Source organism: Hylobates moloch, unplaced genomic scaffold (assembly GCF_009828535.3).
Source record: "Hylobates moloch isolate HMO894 unplaced genomic scaffold, HMol_V3 SCAFFOLD_22, whole genome shotgun sequence".
In the NCBI taxonomy this organism is placed as follows: Eukaryota; Metazoa; Chordata; class Mammalia; order Primates; family Hylobatidae; genus Hylobates; species Hylobates moloch.
Window position 1 is genome coordinate 32,232,581 of NW_026652297.1, and position 18,730 is coordinate 32,251,310.

At 48.3% G+C, this 18,730-nt stretch overlaps 1 protein-coding gene across 4 annotated transcripts in view; it reads left to right on the forward strand.

The window, feature by feature from the left end:
- Positions 1–18,730, forward strand: part of EPHX2 (epoxide hydrolase 2) — an 86,159-nt gene that overhangs the window by 35,590 nt on the left and 31,839 nt on the right. Inside the window, exons 13-19 of one of the 4 annotated variants that reach the window (XM_032144138.2) lie at positions 7,267–7,338; positions 9,136–9,169; positions 11,033–11,135; positions 11,952–12,021; positions 14,248–14,328; positions 14,685–14,743; positions 14,944–16,067. In XM_032144138.2, coding sequence (XP_032000029.1) covers positions 7,267–7,338; positions 9,136–9,169; positions 11,033–11,135; positions 11,952–12,021; positions 14,248–14,328; positions 14,685–14,743; positions 14,944–15,022 — 498 coding nt within the window. In that variant the 3' untranslated portion in view covers positions 15,023–16,067. Of the gene's footprint in view, positions 1–7,266; positions 7,339–9,135; positions 9,170–11,032; positions 11,136–11,951; positions 12,022–14,247; positions 14,329–14,684; positions 14,744–14,943; positions 16,068–18,730 lie in introns of those variants that run through there. The other 3 variants (XM_032144140.2, XM_032144139.2, XM_058433576.1) reach the window with 3 other exon arrangements.

Here is an 18,730-nt window from a genome sequence, read left to right on the forward strand (position 1 = left end):
CTTGTCCTTAAACCGTGCATGTGTATTTTTATTTCTTTGAGGAAGACTGGGTGGCAGGCACCTGTGTGTGTGTCTGGGAACATGGCAAGCTAGAGGCAGATTTCAGGCAAAAAAAATGCTCTTTTGGGCTGGGCGTGGTGACTCACATCTGTAATCTCAGCAGACAGGCGGATCACCTGAGGTCAGGAGTTCGAGACCAGCCTGGCCAACATGGTGAAACCTCATCTGTACTGAAAATACAAAAGATAGCTGGGTGTGATGGTGCATGCCTGTAATCCCAGCTGCTCGGGAGGCTGAGGCAGGAGAATCTCTTGAAACTGGGAGATGGAGGTTGCACTACTGCACTCCAGCCTGAGCAAAAAAAAAAAAAAAGAAGAAGAAAAAAGGCCTTTTGCTTAAGTATTTAACCAGATGAGAAACTAAGGATCAGAGAGAAAATGTAGGAAAAGAAAAATTATAGGCAAGAAGTTTTACCTGGCTGAAAATCATCCAATGATTTTCTTTCTCCTCAAAACATTGAGTCTCTCTCTCTCTCTTTCTCTCTCTTTTTTTTTTTTCTGCTGTGTTGCCCAGGCTGGTCTCCACGTCCTGGCATCAAGTGATCCTCCCACCTCAGCCTCTCAGACTGCTGGGATTACAGGTGTGAGAGCCGCCATGCCAGCCTAAATGTTGAGTCTTTCTTAATCTCTAGAACACAGTAGCTCCTTCAGGCCATGGGGACAGCTGGTGATTAGTTACAGAGTTTGTTTTTTAGGTTTTGTTTTTGTTTTGAAATTATGAAGTAATTCATGCTTGCTATTAAAAAAAGTCCTGAGTTGTGTAAAGTAAAAAGCTGAATCCCCCTTTGCCCACCGACAAGCTACTAGTAGCTACTACGAATAGTCTGGTATTTCCCAGACATTTTTTGAAATATTTTAAAACTATTTTTGAATATTTTTAAGCAAATATATGTGTGTATGAGCACACACACATATATAATTTCTCATATAAATGGAACCATGCTGCTTTTTCATTTAATACATATTGCACAGATTTTTTTGTCAGCACATATAGATTTATTTCATTCTTTTTAATGGCTACATGGGGTTTTGTAACAGGTAGACTATGGATTATGTAATCCTCTGTTGAGGGACATTATTTTGATTATTTTTCACAGCTGAATAATATAGTTTAAAAGAAAGTGCCACTGTTTGCTACCTTACGCACCAAGCTATTGTTACTTCAACTTTTTTTTTTTTTTTTTTTGAGGTGGAGTTTTGCTCTTGTTGCCCAGGCTGGAGTGCAATGGCATGATCTCAGCTCACCACAACCTCCATCTCCCGGGTTCAAGTGATTCTCCTGCCTTAACCTCCCAAGTAGCTGGGATTACAGGCATGCACCGCCACACATGGCTAATTTTGTATTTTTAGTAGAGAAGTGGTTTCTCCATGTTGGTCAGGCTTGTCTCGAACTCCCAACCTCAGTTGATTTGCCCGTCTCGGCCTCCCGAAGTGCTGGGATTACAGGCGTGAACCATCATGCCCGGCCGTTACTTTAATTTTTATGCCCTTTATGGAGGAAACCCTTGGCAGGGTTATTTTCATTGTCTTAAATTAGCAGTGTTGTGTTAGGTTGTGGTGAAAAGAACCAAATATGGCAGGGTTTGGTGTCCAATGTTCTCATTTATAATCTGCCTGACCTTCAACGAGGCACTTACGGCTCCTGACCTGAGCATCTTCCTCTGTGAAATGGGCTGCCCAGCTCAGTGCTGTTATGGACAGAAAGAGCTGGCACCGTCAGCATGTGGCAGGCAGCCCCCAGTGCCCTGGGTCCCTGTAGAGCCCCCTAAGTCTTTGCTGTCCACCTCTCTCTCATCTGACCAGCCACGCCACAGAGTCTCAAAGGCCAACAGTTTGCTCTCTGCCCAGATTTCGGATGCTTCCAGCCACTGGCATTTTTGACCTCAGGGACAACTACCCCACTGTTTCTCCTGGCCTGTCTTGGAGAATACTGGCGCAGACTTCCAGAGGAATTGGAGTCATTTTTGTCAAGGTAGACGGAGCATGAAACAGAGTTGCTGGCCCAGCCCGGTGACCAGCGGAGGCTTCACCTCCCCTCCTGGATGGTGTCCTTTGGCGTTAATTGTAAAGGGCGGGAGGGATGAGTGGGGGCTTCGTGGACCTGCAGTTTGGCTTCAACAGCTGCCTCCATTGTCTCACCCACAAAACAATAGCCACAGTTAAGTGCAGCCTCTCAGCAGACCTGTTCTCTACCTTGGAAAGGACACAACAGAAGATTAAAGAGGAGAGACTCCTGGGATGGTGGAGGGGAGCTCTCCCTGTTTGGAGGGCTGAGCACAGGAGGCAATCCTGTGCCCCCCACCAATGTGGGGGCACCTCCATGGCAAATTAGGTGACTGACAGTGCTGCCCCTACCAGCGCTGAGTGGAAAGTCTAGACAAAACTCCATCTTCTCTGTGGCGTCCTGCATTTCTGGGGGCTCCTGACAGTGCGCTGAATATGCACATGGGAAGTAAATTGAGAGGATGAGGGAAGTCCAGGGCACTTTGGATCCTGGGACCCTCCAGACCCCCACCCTGCGGTTGGCACACCTGCTGCCTGTTGCTCCTGGGGGCGGTGCCTGGCCCCCCTGAGCCCAGGGTAGTGAAGATCCTGGCCCCTTTCCCTCCTCACCCTCTCCCCTCAGCTCCCACATCAAGATACTCCCTGGAGACATGCTTTAGTATAAGCTGGGGGCCAGAAATGGGAGGAAAATAACAGAAGATAACATTTGTCCTCTGCTTATGTGCTTAGCTGAGACCTCCTGACTCTTTAATCTACAAAGGTAAGACCGTATCTTTAAATCCTACAGACCAATGACAAATTTCCTGTCTGCTCTGGATAGGGGCTCCTCCTTTTGTGTTCCCACTCCCAGGGCTGCCGTAACAAAGTACCACAAGCTGGGTGAGTTAGAACCACAGAAGTGAATTCTCGACAGTTCTTGAGGCTAGATGTCCAATATCAGGGTCTCGGCAGGGTTGGTCCCTTCTGGGGGCTCCCAAGAGAGAGTCCGTTTCATGCCTGTCTCCCAGCCCCTGGTGGTTGCTGGCAATTCCTGGTGTTCCTCAGCTTGTAGACGCATCACTCCTGTCCCTGCCTCCATCTTCATGTGGCATCCTCCCTTCTGTGTCTCTGTATGTCTCAATTTCCCTCTTTCTCTCATAAGGACACAGGTCATTAGATCTAGGGCCCAATCTAAAGCCAAGATGATATCATTTAAAGAGCCCTAATTAGATATTAATTTAAAATTTTAAAAAATCAGCCAGGTGCAGTGGCTCACGCCTATAATTCCAGCACTTTGGGAGGCCAAGGTGGGAGGATCACTTGGCCAGGAGTTTGAGACCAGCCTGGGCAACATAGCCAGACCCCATCTCTACAAAAATGTTTTAAAAGTTAGCCAGGCATGGTGGTACGCACATGTAATCCCAGCTCCTCAGAAGACTGAAGCAAGAGGATCACTTGAGTCCAGGAGTTTGAGGTTGTAGTAAGCCCGTGATTGCACTACTGCGCTCCAGCCTGGGCAACAGAGCAAGACCCTCTCTCTAAACAAATAATAATAATAATGGAGATAATGATATTAATATTTATTGGCATGCCTCTTGCGTGTCAGGCACTGTAAGAAATGGGCATTATCTCATTTAATCCTTACAAAATCCCCATTTTACAGATGAGGAAACTGAGGCTGTAGGGAAAGAAGTTCCCCAGCTAGTAACTATCTGTACTTGGGCTTGAAGCTGTGTTTATTGGATTCTAAAGTCCATCCTTTAACTTCTATGTACAGGAACACAAAAGGAGGAGCCCCTATCCAGGGTAGACAGGAAATTTGTCATTGGTCTGTAGGATTTAAAGATACAGCCTTATCTTTTGTAGGTGAAAGAGAGTTGGAAGGTCTCAGCTAAGTGCATAAGCAGAGGACAAATGTTATCTTCTCTCCTTTCTGGCTCCCAGCTTCATCCTATTCTTTCTGTTGCTCTGCTGCACTTTTATGTGAGTGAACAGATTTATTTACCTTTTTTCTCTCTGATTTTTTTTAAGAGACAGGGTGTCACTCTGTTGCCCAGGTTGAAGTGCAGTGGCACAATCATAGCTCACTGCATTCTTGACTTCCTGGGCTCAATCAGTCCTCCTGCTTTACTCTCCCTAGTAGCTGGGACCACAGGCACGCACCACCATGCCCAGCTGATTTTTAAAATATTTTTTGTAGAGACACGGTCTCTATTGTTGTTCAGGCTGGTCTTGAACTCCTGGCCTCAAGCAGTCCTCCTGCCTGGACCTCCCAAAGTGCTGGGATAACAGGCTTGTGCCACCACACCCAGACTCTCTTTGATTTTCTTTACTGACTTTTTGACATCGTTTGCCCTTTTAAGGGTCATTTGAGGCAAAGCCCTGTCCAGGCTTCCATGAGTTCTTTCAAACACTGAAATGCACCCCTGGGCTCATGAACAGCAGCTGTTTCTGGGATAAGGACTGCTCTCAGTAAACAAGAATGATGACCGACAGCCACACACACAGAGCTGACCAGGGCTTCCATCCATTACTTAAATGTGCTTCTTCCCATGGCTGTTTCTTGCTGTGGGCATTCATCATCATGTTGTAGAAGGCCGCTACTGGCACCATTATAATTGAATCTTACAAAACGGAGGGAACTGTCATTAACAGGCAGACATGGCTTTCATCAGAAAATCTCCAACTCTAGATCCAGCACCGCCGGATGATCAATGTCTCCATTTCTTCTGTGCTGCTGCTGCACAGATCCAGAGCTCTCGTGAGGAGTGATGAGCAGAACAAAAAAGAGAAATGTCTCACCGGGCATGGTGGCTCATGCCTGTAATCCCAGCACTTTGGGAGGCCGAGGCAGGTGGATCACTTCAGGTCAGAAGTTCGAGACTAGCCCAACCAACATGATGAAACCCTGTCTCTACTAAAAATACAAAAAATTAGCCGGGTGTGATAGTGGGCCCCTGTAATCCCAGCTACCTGGGAGGCTGAGGCAAGAGAATCTCTTGAACCCATCTTGGCAGTGAGCCGAGATTGTGCCACTGCACCCCAGCCTGGGCAACAGAGCAAGACTCCATCTAAAAAAAGTAAAAATTAAAAAAGTAACCTCTCAACGTGTGCAAGCACTGAGGACTGCAGGTCGCTGCAATGAAAGCTTTGTGGATGTGGCTTTAGGATCTTCCTCTCCTCTGACTCTATCTCAAAGGCAGCCACAGATGCTGCTGAGAACAGGATGAGTCCCCACCACTAAGGGGATCCCAGGAGAGCACACTCAAGGCTCTGCAGCATCCAAGAAAAGCAGAGTTACCCCTTGGTGGTGGGAAAGGTGGAACCTCACAGAGAAGGCAGTGTTCCGGTCCGGTGTTGAAGGCCAAACTGATAGAAGTCCATGCTCTTGGCGAAGGTCACAATGTGTTAAACCAGGGAGGCCAGCAAGTAGGAAGCCCGCTCAGAAAACACCTGCAGAACAGTTCAGCTGATGTTTGGGTGCATGCAGGTGGGTGGTTAGAGGGAAGGAGAGGAGATTCAGTTGGCATCGCCACACTTAACTCAATTCCCTCCGGTAGCACTAGTCCCTCAGCAGCAGCTGTGTTGCAGAAATATTTTATTTTATTTTATTTTATTTTATTTTATTTATTTTGAGATGGAGTTTCGCTCTTTTTGCCCAGGCTAGAGTGCAATTGTGAGACCTTGGCTTACCGTGACCTCTGCCTCCCGGGTCCAAGTGATTCTCCTGCCTCAGCCTCTGAGTAGCTGGGATTACAGGCATGCACCACCGTGCCCGGCTAATTTTGTATTTTTGGTAGAGATGTGGTTTTACCATATTGGCCAGGCCAGTCTCGAACTCCTGACCTCAGGTGATCTGCCTGCCTCAGCCTCCCAAAGCGCTGGGATTACAGCGTGAACCACTGTGCCTGGCCAAGATTTTTATTATTTCTGAGTGGTTGCTCCTAGTGGATCTCTGCCTCCAGTACAGCTGTTTTCTCCTAAACTACGTCTGGAACAGCTTTCAGGTCCACCGTCTTTCAAATTCTGGAAACGACAGCTTGAATTAAAATTGTCCTCTTATGCTCCAAAAAGCCATGAATCAGGCTACCCCCACTAGGAGAGTAGGATCCATGGATAGATCTCTTGTCACCTTCCAGCCATGCCCCTGTTCTTGGTGTCTGCTTTGCTGAAGTGCTCCTGGAGGGGGTTGGGGTAGGAAGGAGAGGGGAAGCGGGAGAGGAAGACTCCACACCCTGAGTCTCCAGTAGGAATCTCCTCCCCAGCCCTCAGCACACGACATTCAGTGACCTGGACACTTCACTTTAGTCCTCATCCAAGCCCCTCCCCCATCCTCTGGTCCACCAGGAAGGTTCTGGAGCCTATTTTGTACATTGGCATCTGTTGGTCCAGTTTGCCAGAGAAGGAGCTCAGTGTCTGTGGAGCTAATGAAGCAAGTTCAGGCCAGAGAATTCCCACCATACACAAGCCAGAGACCTGGCAACAGCCAGAGAACTGTGTGTCGACTAGCTAATTAAACGCCATACTGCTCTCAAGAAATGGAAGGACCTGGTCATTTGTCACCAGGAAGGCTATGTGTCCCAGCTCTTTAACAGTGGAAACCTTGCTGCCCTGTCTGTGGAATACAATCCATTGGCAATCTAATGGTCTGTAACAATTAAGACCCAAATCAAAGGAGTTGGTTTTGAAGTTTCTACAGCAAAAAAAAAAAATTGTTTAAGTTTCTTTGTAAAGATAGGGTCTCGCTATGTTGCCCAGGCTGGTCTTAAACTCCTGGCCTCAATATAGCGAAATTTAGATGCCTGAATGGAAGAGCATTTGGCGTATAGTTTTTGGCTTTTCTGCTTGGTTTCTCAGAATCCTTGGAGCCCCTCTCCTTAGCACCAGTCAGCCTCCAACCCATTCCTCTACCAGCCCCCTCCCAGTTCCTTTCAAGAGATTATTATAAGTAGTACCTTCTCATTATAGGAATATTGAAAAACACAAAGAAAGTGGCATCTATAAACCTGCCCCCTGTGGGGAACTACGGTTAGCATCCTGTATTTTATGCTAACCTTTTTTAAAAACATGTTTTATGATGAAAATTCAAATGGATGCTATTCTGATGAAACTTGGGCTGGATGGGGCACAGGTAGGGGGCTTCTTGCTTTCAGTCAGATGAAGGAGGGGTACAGTTTCCACGATTTCTAGGGGGTCCTTCATTTTGCTTTCTTGATTGTTTTAGGGAGTGGCTGAGGCTGAACTGGAACAGAACCTGAGTCGGACTTTCAAAAGCCTCTTCAGAGCAAGCGATGAGGTGAGGGGTGGGGACGGGGGCAGAAGAACAGAAGGGGGCAGTTGTGGAGGAAGTAGGGTACCTAGTGTGTGGCAGGGACCAGGAGTAGCAATCTGGCCTCCTTTTCTTTCATTTCTGTAGTCAGGGTAATTGAGGTCCCCACTCTACTGGTCCGTCCTTAATGGGAAAATTTACATCCTCACTGACACACAAGGTCAGAGAACGATTATAATAATGATGGTTGGGAAATTATGCTATTACCATTACCATTTTAACATGCATAATTGGCTTACCCAAGTCCAAAATTAATTGATGTCCCCAACCCTCTTCTTGAAGCAGAGGAGTTTAGAAACCTTTAACTCTGTAACCTGCACCCTCCTGTCTTATGTGACCTGCACCCTCCTGTCTTATGTGTTAGGAGTCATCATCACTATTGTTGTTTTATATACAGTCAGTGCCTGCTCAAACTGTCCCATATTTTCCACTTTCTTTACTGATCACTTCTTGCATCTCACTCATTTGCACTGAGTTCAGTTTCTTTCTTCTTGAAGCATCCCCTTTAGTAGTTCTCTCAATAAGAGTCTGTTGGTGGTAAATTCAGATTTTGGTGCCTGAAGACATCTTAATTTTAATCTTGAAGAATCATTTATCTGAGTATAGAATTTTAGGTTATTTTCTTTTAGAAACTTCTGTCATTGCTTGTGAGTCAGCCTCGGGTCTAACCTCCTGTACGTTAATTGTCTTAGCCAATTAATTGTCCTGGACACTGCAGTGTCTGATCTGCAGTTTAACCCGTCTTTGAAGTTTTAATTTCAATAAATAGTTTTTTTTTAATTTGTGAAAGTTTTGTTTGATTCTTTTTCAAATCATTCTGATCTCTTTTGATAGAGTCTTGTGTTCTTATTTTTCAGTTCCTTTTATGTTTTCAATTATTTTAATTATATTCATTTCTAATTCTCTCTTTTTTCTCTCTCTCCCTCTTGCAAGCTCTATTATTTGATGTTTTTGGAGAGTCGTATTTTACTGTTTGCTGCATTTTTTGCCTCTTGCTGTGGAGCCTTGTTGTGTGAGTGTGGGTTTTGTAATTTTGGTTTATAAGCTCATCTTCAGCAGTACTCAATCTGTACCCATCTGCTTCAATTGGGCTTGAGGAAATGACCCCTTGAGTGGTTAAGGATTTCTTCTGCCAGGCATCCTGGTGGCATTACCAACCCAGGCTCACTTTATTGTTATTGTTGTTGTTGTTCTTGTTTACTTCACACCTTGGGGGTTTCCAGATCATGCAGAGAATGCAAACTCAAATCCAAGCACTTGGGAAGGCAGGCCTAGAGCTATGAATTCCCAAGGGGGTGTCTTTTGGTTTCCTCTTAGTACCAAGCTGAAACAGACAAACTCCTTTAACATCTTTATCATCATGAGGGGATTTTTTTTCTAATCAATTTTTTCACTGAGGGTATAGCATGTCAGAGACCCCAGATTTACTGGATTTACCATGGAGGGGCATGGAATATCACATCTCCAACTTCTCATCATAGGCCAAGGTCTCTTTTCTTGTTCCCATTGGCTGATAAACCTAGGTCTTCATATTACCAAGGTCTGCAAGAGCCCTGGGGCAGTCTCAGCCCAGAGCTTTGGTTGTGAGCTCCCTCTTTACTTGACTCCTGTGAGGGGGTCCCTGGCTGTCTTGGGAGTTCCACATGTTTGTTACAGTCTGCATGGTACTCAGAGGTCATTTGTTGCAACAGGGTTTTCAGATGAGCATATTTCCTTTGTATCACCCATGACATCATTTGTAACTCTTTTCTTTTCTTCCTTCAGACTGTTTTATCCATGCATAAAGTCTGTGAAGCGGGTAAGAGACATGCTTGGGAGAGCCATATCCGGAACCAGATGAATGTTAAGGGGATGTTTCTGTCTCTGACTGCTATGGGCAGAAGCCCTGAGCTCTCCAGCTCTGAACTTTAAGTTGCCCAACCAGGGTACCCTCGGCATGCATAGGGCTGACTGTAACCCCAGGCCTGAGCACACAGCCTGGAGTTCCTACCCTCTAGGGAGCTGTGGCTTCAAGATCTTAAACAGTAAGAGCTTGGAGGAGTCTTAGAGCTTGTCCAGGGCAAAGTCCACCCTCTACTGATAAGGACCCCAGGATTGAGAGCTTACCTCTATGGGGGTCACCTGGTGTATGCAGGCAGAGTGGGGGTGGGGCCCCTGCCCAGGTCTCCTCCATTTGCAGTCCACTGGCCCCTCTCCATCCAGGCGCCATGTTTCCAGTTCCCCCACGTGGAGCTCATCCTTGTCTCCCTCCTGGGTTGGGTATGAGTGAAGGGTCAGAGTTGAGATTTGATTTGAGCTCATCCCCATGGCCCCTAGATCCAGCACTCTTCCCACAAGACCTTATTTTTGCTGCAGCACTGTGGCCTTGACATCATTCACTTGTATTTTTATGAATAATGATGACCACTGTCACTTGTTTGGGCACGTGCTGACCATCTGTATAAAACTCTGGACTAACCCCCTTTAGATAAATTATTTGTGATCCTCGAAGCATTCCGAAAAATGCTACTATTTTTAATTTCCAAAGAGGAAAACAGGTCTCAGAGGGTTAAGTAACTTGTCTGAAGTCGCTGAGCTGGGGTTAAACTCCTCTGACCCTGCAGGCCATGCTCTTGTCACTGCTCAAAGAACATCTCCCTTCCCTCCCCCATACCCACATTCCCTTACTCCTTCACACCGTCTGTCACTCATTCATTCACCCATTCATTCATTCCTCAAATGCTGTGAGCACACGCTGAGTATGAGGCCGGGGCTGCATGCTCAGCTACCCAGACACACGAAGCAGGGTGGCCACCCTCAGTGAGCCCACGGTCTCACGGGAGGCAGAGCAGCTGGGATGCTCGCAGAGGGGCCCTGAGGTACAGTGAGTCTGGAGTACCCGCCTGGCGGGGAGGCTCAGGGTGGCTTCATCACAGGGTGTCATCCTCGTCACATACCCCTTTGATGTGTCTCACAAAAGCCTGGAATGACCAGTTCCTGTGCCTCCGGGTCTTCGTGAATCTGAAAATGCTGACGAGCCCTGTTCAGGCACCAGCATTGAGGCTGTGCCCTGTGAAATTGCAGTGGTCCCTGGACTGCCAGGGGTCATCACAGGCCATCCTCTGGGGGGACTGTGCAGCACCCTGAAGACAAGATAGGGGTCCACAGTGGGATACCACAGAGGGTCTGTGCGGCACGCGGGAGGTGACAGGACGCAGCCACCTGGCCTGGGTTCTCTTCCTGCCTAAGAGGAAAAACAGAGCAAATCCTTATGAAAATTCCAAGAATCTCTGGCGATATCTCCAAAGGGCCACAGTTAAGCTGGCTGGGAAAGGTTTAGACAAGGGGAGAGCAGGAGCTGGGGGCTGGCAGGGTCTGGGATATAGCTGCTGTGTGCCTGAAAAAGCCGGCGACTGTGGTTGGTCCAGGAGCTGTGATAATAGCCCGTGAAGTCGTGGCTAGGTGGGAGGGAACATCAGGCTCCAGTGTGACTGTGAGATCACAGCTTTGAGCTTTCGAGGAGATGGGCTCGATCTGGCAAAGGATAAGGGAACAAAAGATGGAGGCGCTCACAAGGCCTTGTGCAAGTTCAGATGGTCTGCGAGAGGCAATGAGGTGCCCGCCTTAAAATGCAGACACCTGGCCCGGGGATGGGAAAGTCAACAAGTGGCTTTTTTTGCAGGAGGACTTTTTGTAAGGAGCCCAAAAGAGCCCAGCCTCAGCAGGATGGTCACTGAGGAGGAAATCCAGTTCTACGTGCAGCAGTTCAAGAAGTCTGGTTTCAGGTAAAGACAGCACAGGGCCCAGACACAGATGAGAGATGATCGACAGATAGGGATCTTCAGCCCTCAGGGTGGAGGGTGAGGCCCAGTTCTCCTCCACCACAGCCCTCATTAGTGCCAGGCCAGCCTCTCCTTCAATGCCTCCAGTGTCGGGAGGCTCACTACTTTATGGTGCTCAGCCTGCTCTAGTTTGGGACAGGTCAGCTTGTTCTTCCTTATGCTTATGGGGTCCCCAAAGGGCATAGGGTTTTAACTACTTTTCAGTCATGGCTCCTCGGAGAATCAGATGGCAACTCTGGGCTCTTTCTTCAGAAAAACATAAAAATCCACATAAACTCAAAAAGTGCATACATTTTGGTGCATTTGCCCTACTTCCCGATGTCATATTAGGAGGGGGCATCTTTGCTCCACCTCCCAATGTCCCTCTCAAGTGGGCTCCCTGGGGCAGACGAGTGGCCTCTGGATGGTGAGGCTGCTAAACCAAGTTCCCCACCATCAGCAACCTCCCCAGCCTCCAAGGTGACACGATGACATTCCCTGGAGGGTCCTGTAGGGCCGGCTTCTATGTGTCCCAAAAGACCACCCAGAGGCTGCCAGCTCACTCAGTGGAGTCCTGTGTCCTTGCACAAGGCCTTGCTGCTAGAGCTTGGCAACTGCGCCCGACGGCAAGTCGTGGGTCCTGGGCTCTATTCTCTTGCCCCTGCAGGAGGCTTTGCTCTTCCCAGGATGACTGGCTATGCAGAGCAGGTTTCTGTTGGTGTCTGTAGCAGAGCCGTCTACTTACCGCCTCCCTCTTTTTACTTTCTGATCTCTCCCCAGAGGTCCTCTAAACTGGTACCGAAACATGGAAAGGAACTGGAAGTGGGCCTGCAAAAGCTTGGGACGGAAGGTGAGTGCCAGGTTCAATGTAATCTCCTCCGCACCCCAGGACCCACCCGCGGGGCTTCCCATTGGCCTGAGCTGATATGACCTGGGCCAGAGCTGGTCGTGGACAGACCTGCCAGCCACCTCCTTTCTCTTTGGGGTTTGGGAAGTGACTCCCTTCGGGGGTTTCCCTAGGATCTTTCTTGCTGGTGCTTCCCTTGGGATGGTAGAGGGTGACGTTGGGGATGGAGCTGGGGTGTGTCCAGGGAACTGCAGCATCCATCCGGAATCCCCAGGTCCCCTGGTGATACCCCAAGGCAGGGCTGCAGATGGCCCGGGGCACCTCCCAGAAGCGACATGGATACTGAAGCCCCCAGCCCGGAGGAGCGTTAGGTGCTCTCAGAGACGTGACTTTAGCCTCTGGTTGTGTCATCTTGCACAAGTCAATCTCTGAGCCTCAGTTTCCTCATTTGTCAAGCAGAAGATGAGTTTCCAATCTCTGGGTCTGCAGAAGGAGTAATGGAGGTTCCCAGTTTACATTCAAAATGTTAAAAAATCTAAGGGAAATCTGTTCCCCAGTGTGACTGCAGAGGTAGCCAGGCCTTCATCAGCTCACTCAGTAGCCATGGTTACCTTGTTGGTTCACTCTGTAAGTGAACACACTGCTACGTGCCAGGCTTCCTGCCAGACCCTGGGATACCATAATGCTTAAACAGACCAGGTCTTGACCTCCCGAAATTAGGTCTTGAGGCACTAGAGTATATAACATCGTGGTTAAGAGCAGGCTGGGAAGCACATGGGCTGAGTCTAATCCCTGTGTGACCCTGGGAAAGGTACTTAAAAAGGTACTTAACCCCTCTGATCCACTGTTGGTTCTTCTGCAATATGGAAGTGGCAAGAACAGTGCCTCCCTCATAGAGCCGTGTAAGGATGAAATGGGTGAAGGCACGTGACCTGTTACAAGCAGTACTGGGAACCTAGTAGCTCCATTAGCATTCCTTGTCATCATATGATTGATGAAAATGACCAAACTGCAGTTGGACAGACAAAATCTCTCAAAGCCTGGAGGAAAATATTGACAAAGGCACTGGAATGGTGAATCCCAATGGTGCTAAGGTCAGAAACCCTCCTCTTCTGCAGTTTTTAGTTTTGTTTTGTTTTTTTGGAGACAGTCTTGCTCAGTTGCCCAGTCTAGAGTGCAATGGCATGATCTGAGCTCACTGCAACCTCTGCCCCCTGGATTCAAGCGATTCTCCTGCCTCAGCCTCCCAAGCAGCTAGAATTACAGGAGTGCGCCACCACACCCAGCTAATTTTTTGTGTTTTAGTAGAGACGGGGCTTCACCATATTGCGCAGTGTGGTCTCAAACTCTTGAGCTCAGGAGATCCACCCACCTCGGCCTCCCAAAGTGCTGGGATGATAGGCGTGAGCCACTGCGCCCAGCCTCTTTTCTGCAGTTTCAGGCTGGATCTTCCTCTCTCCTCCCCCACCTCCTCCCATCCCGCCCTCCGCCCCCCGCCACCCCCTGCCCAGTTCACATTTTAGCTTAGAACATTCTAGAGTTTACAAACCTCAGAAGCCTCAGGGTTCGTTTTAGACACAAAATCATTTTTTATCTTCTCCTGGCTCCTGGTTGTGGGGGGAGGGAGGGATGTGGAGAGACACCCATCACTCTGTGTGTAAATGAAAATAGTGCAAGTTCCTCAACCAGGAATGGGTCAAAGCTACTTGGAAATTAGGGTAATGGTGGAGCGAGAACAACGAAAAAAACACAGAGGCTTTCCTGGCCTTCCTGTGCATGCCTCCCTGCGTTCAACTCATTTGCCAGCAGTTGGAAGTTACTTTGCTGCCATTCATGTCACATTGATAACTATTGTGGCTGCCCCCATTCTCTCTGAAACCTTGGCCGCCCCTTTTAAGCATCTGTTTAATTCAGAGAAGAGGAATCTTGATCTTCATTCAAGGGTGTCTTCTGCCCTCTTGGTGCCGTCAATTCAGTTCTCCCAGTTACATGCAGTTCAGCACACGTTCTCACTCACACACGTCTGCACACACAAGACCCATGTTAGCCTCTGCACTGCTGAAGCTGTCATTTTAAAGATCTCCAATAATAACCACTAGTCTGTTGTGCAAAGTTTGGCAGATACAACATCAGGACCACAGCAGGGCAGCGGACAGGGGTCTTTCAGGGGAGGAGGGAGGGCTTCCTTTGTGGAGTGCTGGCCACTCCTGTTTCCTATTCTCTCCCCAGATCCTGATTCCGGCCCTGATGGTCACGGCGGAGAAGGACTTCGTGCTCGTTCCTCAGATGTCCAAGCACATGGAGGACTGGGTGAGGGAATGGCCCTGTACAGGGGTCATCAGTGCACCCCGGGAGAGGGCACGGGTGCTCAGAGGGAAGATGGCAGCGGAAGATACACCTTGTCATGTGGATGGGACCATGATTGAAGCACTTCATTAGTAACATCACTGTCCCCCCCTTGCAAGCAGCAGCCATGACTGTACCTTCCTTTCCCCTGCATGGATGTGGGGTCTCATTGACTCATTATTCCCTTCCTAAATCATGCAGGGTTTGGGCAGGGTGGCCGGCAGGGAGCAGAGAGAAGGTGTCCATTGCCCTTTGCACTAGCCAGAGACACACCCATCCGCCTTCTTCCATTTACCTTTCTGCATGGGGTTTCCTTTCAGATTCCCCACCTGAAAAGGGGACACATTGAGGACTGTGGGCACTGGACACAGATGGACAAGTAAGGAGGTTGGGGGCTCCTGGGGTCGGGGAGAGTAGGGCCCCCTGTTCACCTTCCATAAATGCTTTCCTCGTTTCATTGTGGTGGCTTTGGCCTGGCTTAGCCACTCATGTCACTCACCTCTGCCTTCGAGTTGGCTGGGTAGGCACAGACAAGTGTGAATGGCTTTTTTTTTTCTTTCACTTCTCCCTTTCCCCCAGGCCCACCGAGGTGAATCAGATCCTCATTAAGTGGCTGGATTCTGATGCCCGGAACCCACCGGTGGTCTCAAAGATGTAGAATGCAGCGTGCGCCCATACTTAGCAGGTGCGCCGTCCTTCCGCCTGCCGGGGCACCATTCTTAGTACACAGAGGTGGCCTTACACACATCTCTCAATGATGGCAGCATTGTTCTGAAGGGGTTTGCAGAAAAAAAAGATTTTCTTTACATAAAGTGAATCATATTTGACATTATTTTAGATCCCAGAAAAATCAGGTGTGATTAGTTCTCCAGGCATTAATTCATCGTCCCTTTATCTCTAAGAACCCTTAGTGTCCTCAGGGGGGGACAGAATGGGGCGGCCAGGTGGTGATTTCTCTTTGACTAACCAATCCATAGTTTGGCAGAAAAATCAGCCGTTCATTTAGAAGAATCTTAGTAGAGATTGGGATGCCTTACTCAATAAAGCTAAGATGACTATGCTGCTGGCTGTCTTTGTTCTTGGAGAGGTGGAGTGACTGTTCAGGGAGAATGCATGGCGTGGGGATGAACCCTTTCCCTCTGCTTTTGAGCCCTGTTCTGGGCTCCAAGGTGCTGCATGATCTAGGCCGTGCTGGCCAGGAGACAATCCTAGGGGGATGGCAGTGGTCTCTTGTGCTCTGTCCCCTAGAGCAGTCACTGGCCACAGGTAGCCACCTGCCTTTCTCCCGGCTTCCCTAGCAGAGTTTGCTCAGGCACAAATGCGCACCTGGAGCATTTGAAATGTGCTAGTGAGGCTGAGGAAGTGAATTTTAAATTTCATTGAATTGTAATCAGTTTAAGGTTAAATAGCAGCAGCTGCCATGAGGCTCAGGCAGATCCAGCCCATCTTCCCCTCTGCCCCCTCCTCCCTATCTTCCCCTCTACCCTCTCCTCCCTCCTGTCACATCCAGTTAGGGGCCCGTCTCACTGATGTGTCTCCTGCAGTGGTCTCTCCCCGCCCTGCTTCTGGCCCCAGAGTCCTGGAGCAGCAGCCTCCTCACGGGTCTTGCCGCCCACATGGTTGGATCCTGAACCTTGCAGGGCCTCCCCGACTGCCCCTGCCCACCCCCAGCCTGGCCCCATCACCCTCCAATTCCTGACCGCCCTCCAGCAGCACACTTGCAGGTGCTGATCCTCCTTGACCCTCTGCCCGACTTACCCATTCTTTGCCTGGAATGTTCCTCCTGCCACCTCCTCTAAGCCCATAGGCTTGGTCCCGAGCCCTTTCTCCCTGCCTCCCTTGCATGGTTATCGGGCTCACAGATACACACACAACGGCCTCACTGCACTTGCGAGAGGAAGCAGTCCCTCCAAGCTGAGTTCGGCATGATGACGGGCATGAGTTGGCCAGGCCACAAGGGCCTGAGTATCTGTGTATGGGGAGAAAGCCAGTGGAGGTTTGAAATGGAGGCTGCTGGCATTTCTTCACTGCCCTAGTGCAACTGGAGTCTTCCATGCACCACCTCTGATCCTTCCAGAGAGTCCCTCCCATTTAACAGAGAGGGCAACTGAGGTTCAGATAATTTGCCCAGGCCTGCTTGGATAGATGGGGGCAGAGCCTGGATTCAGAAGCAGGCTCTCTGGCTCCTAAGGCTGAGCTTTTTCTACAAAAAAATGTTCTCCTCGCACCATTGCACTCCAGCCTGGGCAACAGAGCGAGACTCCGTCTCAAAAAAAAAAAAAATGTTCTTTCTAAATCTGGAGCCAGACCACCTAGGTCAGGCCTCCGGTCTGCTGCATACTTGCCGTGTGACCTTGAAAAAGGATATCTGTGCCCCAGTTCCTTCATCTATAAAAAAGGGGACGTTAGTAGGACCTAACACATGGGTGGTTGTATCAAGTATGTTAATATGCACAGAGTTCTAGAACACTGCTTGGCATGGAGGAAGTGCTATAGAAGTATCAGCTATAAGATTTCCAGTTTGTCTTAGGACAAGACCTCTAAGGGCTTTCCATTTCCAGCCACACCACCACCATCTCAATCCTTTTGCATCTGAGAATTAAAGGGCTCATTTAAAGGCAATCATGAGGCCTGGGGGAAAGGCTTACACCAGATCACATTATTTTCCTAACTGGGTGTATTCAAGCTCATTTGTAAGGGAGCAGTTGGGGGAAAGGAAATAATCAAAACCTAAAAGCGTCCTTTACCAGAAGGAGCACAAACAGCAAACCTGTCTTCCTGAAAGTCTCGCTTTTAATGTTCTATCCAGTCATCTCCATCAGCCATCAAAAAGGCCTCAGAAATTCTGCTCCTTTGGCAAATAAGAGTTGAATAACTCCAGTCCATAGCACTGCCAGAAAAATATAACCGCTTATACAAGATTGAGGGCTGTATCGGTCTGTTCTCCCATTGCCATAACGAACTACCGGAGACTGGCTACTTTATAAAGAAAAGAGGTTTAATTGGCTCACGGTTCTGCAGGCTTTACAGAAAGCATGGCTGGGGAGGCTCCAGAAAACTTACAATCATGGCAGACGGTGAAGGGGAAGCAGGCACATCCTACGTGTCTAGAACAGAAGGGAGAGAGAGAAGGGGGAGGTGCTACACACTTTTATAAACAACCAGATCTCATGGGAACTCACCATCATGAGAACAGCAAGTGGGAAATCCGCCCCCATGATCTAGTCGCCGCCCACCAGGCCCCTCTTCCAACATCGTGGATTACAATTTGACGTGAGATTTGGGTGGGGACAGAAATCCAAACCGTATCAAGGGCCATAAATGACAGTGGACTGGAAGAGGTCTTTAGGTTTTTCAAGAAGATAGCAGAATGTCCAGGGCTATGTTTCCTGGTCTGCTTTGAGGACCTTTGGGCCACATGTCAACTGTCGCAGTGGTGGTATCAGGGCATTCCCTGGAACAAGCAGGGAATTTTCAGATGCCATTTTAAGTACAAATGGCAAGGAGTGTGTCCAAAATGATTTAATTATAAAATGCTATATTTTGGGATTGAATTTAATTTTTTAATTAACATACTAGTTGTACATATTCATGAGGTACATAGTGATGTTTTGGTACATACAATGTGTAGCAATCAGATCAGGGTAATTACACCTGTCATCTCAAACATTTATCACTTTTGTATTGAGGACATTTAATAACCTCCTTCTGCCTATTTAAAACGATATATCATTGTTGACTGTAGTCACCGCTCAGTGCTATACAACGCTAGGACTTACTCCTCCCACCTAGCTGGAATTTGACATTCCTTAACAAATCCCCCCCATCCCCCACCTCTTCCCCCAACGCTTCCCAGCCTCCTATCCTCCGTTCTACTTTTTACTTCTAGGAAATGAACTTTTTTTTAGCTTCTGCATATGAGTGAGAACATGTGGTGTTTCACTTTCTGTTCCTGGCTTATCTCACTTAACAGAATGCTCTCCATTTCCATCCGTGTTGCTGCGAGAGACAAGATTTCATTCTTTTTTTTGTGGCTGAATAGTAAAAATATGTTATTTTTATGTCATGATTACAAAGGGAATAGATTACAAGTATATTCCCCTCTGCTAAAAGAAATTGGCGCTTTGAAAAGAGGTGCAGCAGTCTTCATATTCTCTCTCACACTCTCCAGCAGTGGGTTGTGCTGCTCCCGGGAGGAGGCTGAGATCATTCACATATTCTGTCAAGGAAGGACCACTTAGTGGCTGTCAATTAGCAACATCCAAGGTTTCCAGGAGACCCGTCTTCTAAAAAGTGAGTCTATTAGACTAGACAGGACAAAAAGCTATTTCTGTCTGTCTTGGGGTATAGGGAACCCATGGTTTTA